We start from the raw sequence: 13,003 nt of genomic DNA, 5'->3' as shown, positions 1-13,003 counted from the left end.
CTAGACCTGACTTTCCCCACATTTCCTCCACACCTGCCCCCACAGTCCCGTGAGCCTGCGGTTTCCAGCCCTCTGCCTCACCTACCTAGAAAGTGTTCTGTGGTCTGGGCCTTGCTCTCCTGCCCTGGCCTACAGGGACGCTCTGAGTGGAGACCACAGGAGCTGCCCCCACGGGGACCCCCGCGCTTCCCAGTGGACCAGCTGAGCAGGTGGGTGGCGGGATGGGAGGGAAGCTGGGCATGTGGGCTACACGTGGGCTGAAAGGTGGTGTGCAGGCCAACATCAGGGTTCTCTGACCTCGGGGGCCAGTGGGTGGAAGTGAGGCATCCAGGCTGAGAAGATGGGCCTGGCTGGGCTAGAGCACAGGGAGGGGACAGAGAGGATGGGGGAGGCAGCGGAGTGATGTGGGGAGAGACAGGCTGCATCTACTCTGTGTGACCCACTGTGACCCCGGCTGGAGCTCCCACAGAGAACCTGTACACACAGGGCAAACGCCCCCAGCCCCATTCTCCTTCAGAACATCCTCACCTGTGCTGCCTGTCCAGCGCGCACCTGCCAAGTCCAACCCACCCACCCAGCAAGCTGCCCCGTCACCGCACCAGGGACCACAGCCTGAGTCAATGCACAGGCCGTGTGTGGATGGCTCTGCCCGCACCAGGCTAATGTCAGGTGTCTGCCTCCACCGTGAGGTAACTCTGGAAGTGAACCCTGGTATCCCCACCTCTGACATCCGCCCAGCAGGAAGCAATGCTGAGGGCTCCTCACCAAGTGCTCTGGGAACACACACTGTCCCAGGCCGCGTGCCCCCACCCCACTCTGCATGACCAGCTGTGACCTGGAACTGGCAGCAGGAGGGGTTGGGATGACACCCCCTCTAATGAGTGGAGGGACCCAGGGAGACGGTCCCTGAGGACCAAGTAGCCAGGCGGCTTTGTGAGGACGCAGCTGGGAAGGACACAGGGCAGGTGCTGGGGCGGGGTGGGTGGACTCTGGTTCAGGATGCTTCTGTAGCTTCTACGGCCTTCCCATACAGGAGTCCAGCCCTGCCTCCCTCTGGGTGGCCTGGCCGGTCACTTGCCAGGCTCCTTTCTGCCTCCGACCGAGATAGGGCTGCTATGGGCAGTCCTGGAGGCCACACCAGGCCCGGGAGGTGACCATGGGGCCCAGGCCGATGGTTCTCAATCTATGCACCTCCAAGCATCCAGGAGCCCCAGGAGAGGTGCCTTGGAGGCCAGCTGGTGGGGCGAGGCTGGGGACCAGCTGTCCCAGTTTGTGCAGGACTCCGAGCTGGACGAGCTGGTCACTGCAGGTGGGGCTTCCCTGGCAGCTCCTCCACTCTGAGAGCCAGGATGCCTCACTGTTACTTGGATCACACGGGATGTGATTTCAAACAAGTGTGGAGCTCTCTTTACTGATGAGCTGGCCGAGTGCTCAGAGGCATAAACCTGGGAGATGAACAGATGGGTGGCTGGAGGGGGTGCTCTGCTGTGGGGTAACCAGGCAGAGGAGTCGTGGGCACACAGATGTTCCTGTCCAGACCCTGCATCTGGTCTGACTGCAGGACGTGCTCGGGATGGAGCGTTTGGGAGGTGGGGGGGGATCGTTTCCCGTCATGGCTCTGGTGGCAGAATGCTTCCCAGGGGGTCTGGCTCCTGGGGGGCTCCCTCCAGCATCTCTTCTGTTGTCTCAGCCTCGCTCCAGTCCAAGAGGGGCAGACAGTCCACCCAGAAGGAAATCCACGCACTCGGTTATTTCTCTCTTGGTTGAATGTGCTTGTTTACTGGAGACTCAGAAGGAGTGGAAAAGAAAGGCACCACTTAGTTTAGACAAACTTCGTCAGGCCTGAGGTGCTGGCTCCTTGGCCAAATGCCAGAGCCAGGACTCATTCTGGATGGGGGCTGGGAGGGGGGCAAGGTGCACCCCAGAGCCCCGCACCTGCAGCAGAGAGCACAGAGCCTGCCTCCTGAGGCCCCTCACCTCCCAGGTCAGAGCAGGAAGAGCAGCCCTGTCCTGCTCCCTGCCGTCAGGCCTCCTTCCCGCCTCCCAGGCCATCCTCCAGGGAAAGCAGAGCGGGGACTTCCAAGCTCCCGCTTCTGGCAGCGGCCTGGCTCCGGGGTGCTGAGTCAGCTCCTGCCCGCCCCACCCCCAGCACCTCCACCTGGCCAGCCCTCCTCCTGGGCAGGCCCCGGCTCGCCACCTCCCAGAGCCAGGGAGTGAGGCCAGGGTGCCAGCCCTGATGCTGCTCCCACTGTCCTAGCCTTCACCAGCCCGGGCTGGGTTCTTCTCACACCCACTCTGGACCTGACGCCCGGTCCCCCTTGAATTGGTTCCGCAGAGGTTCCTGTGTCCAGAACCAGGTGGCCAAGGGGGCCTGGGTGCTGCCAACCCTGCCTGAGGGGGTGGAGAGCTGGACGCTTCCGGTCCTGCAGGGGAGAGGGCCAGCAGAGGGTCAAAGGGGCTCTTTGGGACACCGGATTTGGCTTGGCCTCGAAGGCAAAATGGAGCCATTAAAAAAAAATAACATTAGAAGTTCAGGTGATGCTCAGTAACCTTACGTGGTATCATTTCGTAATATACACACATACCAAATCATCACGACGTACACCTTAACCTCTCCAATGTTAGGTGTCTGCTATATCTCAGTCAAGCTGGGGAAAAATCCAAGGGGGACGTGCACCATTCCCCCACACCCCCAGGACCCAAATTCTTAAAGAGAAGGTAGATATCCCGATCCGTCAGCACTGGGAAAACCACAGTCTGTAACTCCCACCTCCCACACCCTTCTGGGAGGAAGTGGGGCGCTCGGGGTGAGGCCAGGGGCAGGACAGGAGGGTGGGGAGAAGCTCCAAGCGGAACAGGGGCTGCAAGGGGCCCGTGGCCACCTCTGGGGAATGGTGATGCACTGGCCTGTCCAAGGGTCTCCCAGGGACTGGAGGCACTGCATAGGAGAGGCGCACCATGATCCCTGTGCCCTAGGTCTCCCCAGGTTCTCCGAGCTCGTAAAGTCAACAGCACCGGGGGCTCGCTGGGCTCCTGGGTCATGTCCGGGAAGGAAGAACATCCCCGGAGAGACAGTCCACAGCCTATAGCAAGGCACCAGGGTGGTCTCTCCACCCTAAGATGTGTGTGTGCTGGGGATGCAGGTGGGACAGGGGCATGCAGCTCTCTGAGCTCCTGCCAACCCAGCAGAGAGGAAGAAACAGGTACGGCAACAGGACTGACGCAGAGCTGCAGTGAAGCACATACTGGTGAGCCCACACTGGGGCTAATCCACGTCCCACCTGCCACCTGAGATGAGCGTCATCAGCTTCCTGCCGGTGACACCAGCTCACAGACCAGAACGCGGCTGCCGCCCTATGTGGCCTGTGCTTGGCTGCTGTGCGCGGTGGGTGCAAACAACGAGGGCGTCTCCCCGCGCTGGGGGGCCACCCCGCAGCGCCGAGGATGCTCAGGGGCTTGCAGGAGGGGACACACGGCTCTGAACCCTGGGAAGGCGGCAGCCCCGCCAGGCCCAGACTCTGGCCCCACTGCCGGGACCATGTCGGGATGACAGGCCATGCTTGCTTACAGTGTTGCAGATGTCAGTCAGGTTGCCAACGCCTATTGCCCTCTCACCACGGGCTTTTCAAGCACAGCCTCTGGCTGGGAGCAGAGTCAGAGACATGGGCATCCAGAGCAGCTGCTGGCCCTGTAATGGGGGGGCTGCATCCCTGGACCACAGAGCTCCCCAAGGAGCTGAGAACCACCCCGTGGCAGCCTCAAGCTCGTGGGGACCAGGTCCCCCCCAGTGCAACAACCAAGTCTGAGAGTGGGCGAGGTTGGAGGACACTGTTACCCCAAACTGGCTAACACCTGGAGCCGGCCTCTTGAGACCCAAGTGGGGGCCCCACATGAGCCAGCCAGACTTGGCACCTGTTGGGCGTGAGCTAACAGGTGTGAGTGTGAGCCCTTGGAAGCCTTCAAGTCTGGCCCCTTGTTAAGGAGCAGAGACGGGCATACCGTGTGCTCCTTGCCCTCCAGCCTGCTTAGACCCAGGGGACAGCACCTCCCTGTGTAGTTCCACGGTCAAGCCACAGCACCCTCATTGCCTGGCCGCCTTGGCCTTTGTGCTTCCCTCCTGTCCTCCTCCTTGCTCCCAAGCCACCCCTCCTCTTGTGCCCCCATGCCACCCCTCCCCTGCCCCTGTACCACCCCTCCCCTGTCTGCTGCCTGTCCCTTGTGCAGGCTGGTTACTTCTCCCTTCCAGGCTCCTGCCGTCCCTCCTGCCTCTGCCTACCATTAGCCACTGCCAGCCTCCCACCGGCCCCACCTGTCTTGTCACGTCACCTGGGTGGCCGTGGGCTCAGCTGGGCAGTTACCCGAGTCCCTCTGACCCACACGACCTTGTGGACGGTGCCCTGACACCTCCTGGACCAGGAATCTTGGCTCAGGTGAAGACACCTGGCCCCGTGTTCATACAGCAGGACGGCCTCCCAATTGCCCCCTTCTCCATACACTCGGATGCCCTTGAGATGTATTCAGTATCATGCAGACAAATAGCGTCTAGGGACAAGAGTCTCCACAGACCGGGGGCACTTACTTCTCCCTGATCTGGAGGCTCGACGTCCAGGACCAAGGTGTGGCAGATCTGGGGTCCAGTGAGGACCCCCTTGCCGGCTCACACATCAGTGTCAGAGAGAGCCCTGGTCTCTTGTGCTTCTTATGGGGACACCGCTCCCGTTGTGGGGGCCCCTCCCAACACAGTCACCGTGGGGGGGGGGTCTCCCACACACGAGTGAGGGGAGTGAGCGTCAGTCTGCGATGAGTGCGCGATGTGTCACATCTACAGACAGAACTCACGTGGCCAGCACCACGAGTCTCCTGGGCCCTGTGTAGTTCCATGTACGTTGCTGACCAGTCATCGAGGGTCAACGTGAGTGGCGCCTGTGCGTACCCCTGGCTGGCTGCGTCAGGGCCCTCTGTGCCCCAGTTTCCCTCGCTCACACCCCAGGTATCTCTCTGGAGGTGGCCAGAAGGGTGATGCTGCACGGGGCTGCCCGCTCCCAGGCCCCACGGAGGTGACCTCGGGGTCCTGCCCTGTACCGTGAGGGGGGCCACGGGAGGGTTCCCAGCATGGACCAGGCCTCACAAACCCTCAGGAGCCTACACTGAGCTTCGGGTTAATCCCCCACTCGCCCCCTCAGCCTCACAGGCTCTGCAGGTGTGCAATGCTCCAGACAGGGACGGGCGGCGCCTGACTTAGGGCGCTCCCTTTGGGGGTGGTGGTGTCCAGGGGATGTGGGACTGGAGCTTGTAGTCCGTTGTCCCGCTGTCTGGGTCACGGTGAGGTCCCAACCCTTCGTGATGGCTCCAGGGAAAGCTGGGCAGTAGGGGGGTGCCGTAGTCCCCTAGCGCGGTGGTCCTGCGGGTCTAGGGGAGCAGAGGTTGCCCCACCCTTGCTGCACCCACTTCCTTTACCCTGCACCTGGCGCTGTGATTCAGCCCATGAGGAATTCACTGCACTTCCCCGTAGAGCAGGGTGCCGTCCCAGAAGGCGCCCACACCCGCACTGTCCGCCAGCACCTGGCTGCCCGGCTGGACTTCTCGCCCGATACCTGAAGGCCCCTCAAAACCAGAGCGTCCCACACTGAATGCACCCACCCCCCAGACATGGCACCCTTTCTCCCTCTGAGCCTGAGCCCTGGAAGGGCTCTCCCTCTGCAGGGCCGTCCACACAGCAGAAGGGCCGACGTCCAGGATCAGGTGGTGGCCTCCCCGGGCCTCCCGACACGCAGACCACATGTGGCGGAGAGGCAAAGTGCAAGCAGGACACAGCACCTCTGTGGGTGAATGTGTGGGTGACGCGAGTCGTGAGAAGACGGCGGGCTTGGCCCATCTTCCAGGTTCCCGCGAACACTACTGTTTCTCGGGAAGTGGGGGGGCATCACCTTCCACCTGGAGCACGCGCATGCAGTCTGGAGAGTGACCCCTCGACTCCAGTCCCAGCCTGTGACTGGGGCCACGTGAGCCACACCCGCCGCCCACCGGTGGTAATGGTTTTCTCCCTCCCGTGGAGGGCAGTGCTGTCGGACAGCTGGGCACCTTGCCAGGCCATCTTGCTCAGGGTGGAGCAGAGGCGCTGGCTGGAACACGCAGGAGAAGGAGGTGCCCAGGACCCAGTCTGGGCTGGTGGCCGTCCCCCGCCGGGGTTTCGCTGTGGTTGTGTGGCGGGGGGGGGGGGGTGTCATCCATCTCCCTTGGCTCCTCTGGGCACAGGTCCGCAGACAGAGGAGACACCTGTGTACTGTTCCCTGCAGTCTCAATGGGGTGGCCGGCTCCTAGGTGTCTTTGGACCTGGTTCTGTTTCCTTCGGCAGCAACTCTCAGCATCACTCTGCCCTCGCCTGAGGCCGTGTATGTCCCCTGGACAAGTGGCGACTTCAGGCAGTTCTCACGGAGAGAGGGGCTCTGTGGGCGGGGCCTTGGCGGGCAGGGGTAGGACACAGGCCCCAGCTCCGTGGTTCATTTGCTTCCCCTCCTGGCTTCAGTCTCCCCAGCTCTCCAGGGAGGTGGGGGGACCACATTCTACCCGAGGCTCCCTAAGTGGAGCTGAGCCGTGGCTGGCGGGGCCATCTGCACCTTGGTGTCCCCTGGGGCCACTTCTCCAGGAAAGGCTCTGTGCCCCCAGCCCTGCTAGCCACCTTCTCTAGGCCTCAGAAGCTTGCCACCTCTTTCTGCGTGTCATTTCACTTCTAGGCCATGAGGTGCCGCTCCCACAGGGCAAGACCCCATCTTGTCCTTTGAGGACACAGAGCAGGCATAGAGGTCCACGCAGGGCCCAGGGGAGTAGGGAGGTCGGGGCCCACGTTCACCCTGGGGGGCCTGGGATGGTCCCATCAGTCTGCCCCGTGGAGACAATGTATGAGGTCTCATGGAGACACGGATTCCTGTCCCCAGACCAGAGCCCTGAGTGTGGGGCTGGTCAGTGGCCCTGGGGGCTGAGGGCTGCCTAGCAAGATGGGCGGGCTCTGTCCTCTCTGGATGGAGCTGGCTATCTGGGAGCCACATGGGGCCGAGGGCTCCACCAAGGGTGCTGACCTGCTGGGTCCCCCCGGGGCTGCTTTCTCTCTCCACCCTCCATGCAGTGGGGTCCACTGAGAGGGCCCGGGGTCTCCACGCTCCTGCCCCCTGCTGCCTGGAAGATCCCTCCCGGGAGCTGGTGCACTCGGGGCACTGGGAGGGCGCATGGTTGAGGGACTGCAGGACCCTGGTCGTGTCGGGCCACCTCTCCCTGCCTGCAGCCCCCCCAGCACCCCCGCTGCCCCGCCGGCTGAGCCGGGATTACTGACACATACTTTGAGCAAGTCCTGGCAGGCGGGCAGAGGCTCCCGTGCCCGCGGCCATGCATTTGCCCGCTTCCCTGGGCGGCAGCGGCACGTTTTGTCGGGGAAGGAATGTGGAAGCACCGAAGCACGAGACACCTCCAGGGTGTCACCTGGGGAGGCCGGGAGGGAGACTGAGGCAGCGCTGCCCAGTGTGTCATGGGGACCTGGCCCCAGAGCTGGGAACTCAGCCAGGGGGTGCGGGGACGCTCAGCTGTGTCCTCCCGACCCAGGCAGAGCCCACTCGATAGCTTTCTGTGTTTCATAGGAGAGACTCCATCATTCATTCGATCATTCATTCATTCGCTGGGTCGACAGGGTCTTGCTGAGCAGTTGCAGAGCTGAAGGGTAGAGAAGGGGAAGGACCAAACCCTGGTGGGATTTCACAGCTGGGGATTCAGGCATTGCCCTCCTGCTGGCTCTGCAAAGGTAGGGTCAGGGCACTGGGCCTCTGCAGGCTGTGCCTTCTTGGGCCTCTGCTCCCTCCCCGCATGACGGGCAGCTCACCACCTCTTGGCACCGTACAGGCATGCCTGTCATCCTCAGGCAGCCACCCCTCCTGAGGCTTCTCGATCCTTCAGCTAGGCTTAGAAGGGGCAGATGCAAACTCTCCATGGGGCCAGGGCCGGGTGGCCGTGCGTGGAGGGATGGTGGTCCACGGGGGAGAGACCCCACTCAGGCTTGCTGGCTGATGTGAAGGTGCTTTTTGACCTAACAACTTGGGTTTTGGGGTTTTTAAATTTCCAATCCATTACTACAAAGTACGTAAAGATGTTGCATGAAAAATGTACATAATACCATGTCATCCCCAAGCATCCCGTCTTCAGCTTCTGTTCCCATTTCTTCATGGACAACTGTCCCAGGGTGGCTCTGGCCTGGGGACCACTTCCACTGTGATGGGTACTTTCATCGACAGTGGGGTCTCCAGGCCCTGCATTCCTGTGCTGGGAGGATGGCAGGGCCCCTGGGGGACAGGGGCCCTCCCACCCTGCAGGCTGGAGATCTGCATGCAGGACACTTCGTGGCAAGTGTGGCTTTACAGCTCTTGGCTAACGAAGACCATTTCCTCCCTGATTGTGTTACTCGCCCTGTCCTCCCCCTCCACCCCCGCCACAAAGGGTTCTAGCAGGTTTATGCAAATGCAGCAGAAAATCATCTTATAAAAGAGCGAGCCCACTGAGATGCAGGGATACCCAGGCCTGGGAGACAGTCTTGAGTGTGTGGGCAGCCAGGTCAGGGGGAGTTGGAGGCGGGAGGCACGTGCGTTGTGCTCTGCAGGGACGGACATGAAGGGTGCCTGCCTGGTGGTTCTGTAAAACAGGTTTCTGACCATGTCCTTGATACAAGGGTGGTCATTGGTGGCTCTGTGGGGGGACGCTGATCCTAGTACCCCGAGATTAGAGGGGTCCACCTACTGTCCGGAATCCTTTGGTCTTATGGCCTAGCTAACTGTTCTCACCAGCCTCCAGGCTGCAGAGAGAGACAGAGAGACACAGAGGAATGGAGAGACCGAGGAACAGAGAGACAGACAGAGGCAGACACAGACAGGCAGGCAGAGGGAGCAGAGAGATTAGAGCAGTGAGGGGCAGGGCCGCCCTGGGGAGGGGTGCAGGGGTGCAGACAGCTCAGGAGGGAAGTCCTGTGCGTGGGCCCTGCTCTCTGAGAAGCTCAGCTCTCAGGTCAGAGTCACCTGACACAGGTAACCCTCACCCCAGCAGCTCTCCCCTCCTCCTTGTCCCCTTGGGGCTGGGGCCACAAGGGAACCCCCCCAGAATGCTCCTGGCTGGCCACCCCCTCTGAACTCAAGGTGCGCCTGCACCCCACAAACAGTGGGCACATGGAGGGGACCCATGTGGGGGCTGGAGGGGTGGCATGGGGTAGGGCCACGCAGAGAGGAGGCTCTGGAAGGTGGGGGCACTTGGGGATGAGCTGGCCTTCTTGGGGGCAAGCAGGGCCTAGGGGCCAGACACTGGCTCTTAGTTGGGAGTCTGTTGCCAGCAATATTTCGTGCAGGGTGGTGGCTGGGGAGCACTGCACTGGGAGCACAGCCCAGACTGTGGATCTGACCTAGGGGTGGCCTCACAGGGGTATGTTGTGGGCCAGCCCAGGTAACGACTGTGCCAGAGCACAGCCTCTGTGCTGGGGACCCTGGGGTCTGGCTGCCACTGGTGAGGGGCCAGGCAGCTGCCGGCCACTGGGGCTGTAACTCCAGCACAGTGAGGGTGTGGGGCGGATGGCAGGGGGCAGGCTGGCCAGAACAGGCGGGAAAAGGCGGGAATGGAGCCGAGCAGCCTGGTGGGGGGAGCGCGGGGCCTGGCCTCCTGCTGGGGGAGTAGGACTGAAGCCAGGCTGGCCTGCAAGGCCCAGGCAAGGCCCAGGGGGTTACCAGATGCCCTCAGCCCAGACTCAGACACAGGAGGAGGGGGCCCAGAGTGTGCCACGGAACGCTGGAGCCTACTGGGTTCTGTTTCCAGTGTTCGGTGTGTCCCCTTGACCCTGCTGCCATTCTGTGTTCACAGGGGCCCTCCTGCATCCTTGAATTCCCAGTGGACAGGGGAGGGACCTGCAGCACACATATCTTTAGCCTCTCCGGTCCCTTCTTGGGGACCCCGTTGTCCTGTCCGCCACAGGAGGAGCCCACAAGGAACACTCTCAACATTTGGGTCTTGGGACTGTGTGTGTGTGTGCCTCTCTGAGGCTAGGCTGAGACCTGCCCTGGCACCCCGGGGACGTTTCCGCAGGCACGGGGGAGCGGGTGGCCCTTGGAATTCCCGCCGGGCTGCTGCCAGCAGCACCAGCTCCTCCTCTCCCTCCACCCTCCCACCGGGAGCCACACCAACTTCAAAAGCCTAATTACTCCCGATTTGGGCTGTTTCCTCATCTTTCCGTCCTTCCTGCAGGTGAGAAAGCCCCCGTTACTTTCACTTTTATATGCAAGGTGTGGGGAGAAGGGGGGGCAGCAACTTCATCTGGGGGAGGGAGGATGAAACAGAACAACCAATTAGGGAGGCTGGGCATGAAGGTGAGAAGTTATAAAGAGAGGGTCCCTCAGCCCCACTGGGGGTAGGGAGGGCAGGGAAAGGAGGAGCCACCAGTGGGAAGCTCCGCCAGGTAGGGCGTGAAGGTGGAAAGGCTTTCCCCAGCCATGAAACCCGGAGTCTTTCTCTGTGAGCCCTCCTCTCTACTCTGCCTGTGTGCACCATGGGGATATGGCTCCTTTCCCTGTGCAGCGGGTCTGCGGGCACACAGGAGGGCAAACCCGCCGTCCCCAGAGAGCCCTAAGGTTGTTCTGCCAGAGACGCTTCTCCTCAGGAAACAGAATCACTGACTGGGGGTTCCATGGCACCCCTTCTCTCTGGGGCTAAAGGGCTGCTCTAGACTCTTGCTTGGGTGGATTGCTGAGCGGAAGGGCCCCTCCCCACGGACCTGGAAAATGCAGGGTTGCGTCAGAGCATGTGCGGGTCCATTCAGACGGAACACATGCGGTCCAGATGCAAAGGGGGGGCATACCTGTGTGTGTGTGGTGAGGGGGGAGGTCAAGGCGAGGGAGCCTCAGGGCCAACAGGACACAGATCCCAAGGTGTGGGGTAGCAGAAGGCTGGTGGCAGGGCCCTTCCTTTTGGGAGCACCGCGGGGGCGAAGGGCGCTTCCTCCTGCGCCCAGGAGCGCGGCGGCGGCGGGTTCTAATTAGAAGTCTGCGCGGGAGCGGGCGGCCGCGGGGCTTTGTCGGACGTGCCCCCCCCGGCTCCCCACGGGTGGCGGGGCGGGCGTCAGTGTCCCCACGGCGGCAGACACTGCCGCCCCAGCCCACGCTCCAAGCCGACAGGGCGCTGCAGGTGCGGCGCACGCTGGTGCGGGCCGCCAGGGTCCGCGAAGTGCGGCCAAGCGCCTCTCCCAGATCTTTAGACCCACCCGGGCCTCCCCTCCCGCCCCGCCCCGCCTGGCTGCGCCTGGACGCGCGTCCCCACCCGGGCGCCCCTGCTCCTGAACCATCTCGAAGAGAAAAATTATTATCGGATTAGATGTACTTCGGCTCGCTCGGTTCCCCCCCTTCCCCTCGGCGTAATTATTATAATTCCAGGCAAGCCGTCGGAGAAGGTTCCTGTGTGTGTGTGTGTGTGTGTGTGTGTGTGTGTGTGTGTGTGCACGCGCGCGCGCGTTCGCCCGCAAGCATGTGTGTGGGGAGTCTTCTCTCCAACTCCGGATCTTCTGGCCGCACCCCCCGAACTATGTTGGTCAGATCTTGGGCTTCTCAGAGCGCAACCCAGCACACCTCCTTCCCCCCTTCCCCCGCCCCCGAGTTGGGTGACCTTTGTCAATGGGGGCTCTGCCAAATTAGATACCGCGAGGGAGGGCAACCCTGACCCCCCTTCCCCCAGCCCCCCCATATATGTGCAGCGGACCCTCGGGACCCTTCTTTTGGTTTATCTGCATTCCCATCGTCAGATTTCCGAGGGTTTCACTGAAATGTGTCTCCCCTGGGCACAGGATGCAGCCCCCACCCCCGCCTTCTCAAACGTGGGGCCTCACTCAAGAGCCTTCAAACTGGATGCCTTCTCGCTCTTCCAAGGCAGCCCCCTTTCCCTCCCGATCCAGACGGGGGCTGACGAGGAGGGCCCTCCGGACACCCGTCTCCACACACACGGAGTCAGCCCGAGAGGCGGCAGGGACTCCCGGCGCGAACCGCTGTCTTTATGTAACTGCGCTGCCCCAAGCTGTTCGGTCTTGTCTCATCGACTTTGTTTTAAGGTGTGCGTGTGTGTAAGACACGGTCCTTAAGGAACGTCTCCCTCTCCCCCGCGCTGCCCTCGCTCGCCCTCCAGGCTTCCTTTGGCTGCAGGCTGCCTGGCTGTCGGTGCCATCTGTGCGAACCGTGTTCCCGCCTCTCCCCAGCCTCTGCGCCCCTTACGACGCCGGGGGCCCCTCTAGGCCGGGGACACCAATGTCCCCGGAAGCCCCGAGAGCCGCGTCCCAGCCCCGGCCCGAACAGGTCGAAAGTGGCCGCCAAGGAAAACAACCCGCCCGCGCCCGCGGAGCCGGAGCGGCGGGGAGAGGGCTCCGGGCCACCGCGGGGCCCTGCCCGAGGGGACGGCGGCTCGGGGCCGCTCGGAGCAAGACCAAGGCGAACGCGAGGAAGACTCACCACCAGATCGGGTAGCTGCCCAGCGCCTGCTTCAGGCCGTAGAGGAATAAGAAGTATCCGAGCAGGGCCATCGCCGGGCGGGAGAGCGCGGAGGGCCGGGAGTCCGCCCCGAGAGCACGGGCGCCGGGGCGGGCCGGGCCCTGGGAGCTGGCGGGCGGCGGCGCTGGGCCCTCCTGCGGCCGCGAGGTGCCCGGGGTGCGCGGGTGTGCGCCGGTGCGCGGGCTCCGAGGGCGGCGCTGCGCCAGGTGGGCCGGCGGCCGGGCGGCGGGCCGGGGCCCGGGGCGGCGCGGGACGGCGGGGGCGGGGCAGCGCCGCGGGGGGCGCCCGCCGGGGCCGGGGCCAGGGCCGGGGCGGGGCGGGCAGGGGGCGGGCGGGGCCCTGGAGCTCGGGCGGCGGCGGCGGCGGCGGCGCTGGCCCCTCCCGTGGCTGCGGGGTGCGCGGGGTGCGCGGGGATGCGCCAGCTCCAAGGGCCGCGCTGTGCCAGATGGGCCGCTGGTCGG

The 13,003-nt window shown here is 63.4% G+C and overlaps 1 protein-coding gene across 1 annotated transcript in view; it reads right to left on the bottom strand.

The window, feature by feature from the left end:
• The window catches only part of WNT3A (Wnt family member 3A), a 40,849-nt gene extending 28,250 nt beyond the window's left edge, over window positions 1–12,599 (bottom strand). The window contains exon 1 of the mRNA XM_026488565.3: window positions 12,504–12,599. Within this exon, the coding sequence (XP_026344350.1) occupies window positions 12,504–12,574 (71 nt within the window). The 5' untranslated portion in view covers window positions 12,575–12,599. The remainder of the gene's footprint in view (window positions 1–12,503) is intronic.
• Between the last annotated feature and the right edge of the window lie 404 nt (window positions 12,600–13,003).

The sequence above is a fragment of the Ursus arctos genome, unplaced genomic scaffold (assembly GCF_023065955.2).
Source record: "Ursus arctos isolate Adak ecotype North America unplaced genomic scaffold, UrsArc2.0 scaffold_5, whole genome shotgun sequence".
NCBI classification, from domain to species: Eukaryota; Metazoa; Chordata; class Mammalia; order Carnivora; family Ursidae; genus Ursus; species Ursus arctos.
Note: the sequence above shows the minus strand (reverse complement) of the source record. Positions and strands in the feature narration are given on the sequence as shown.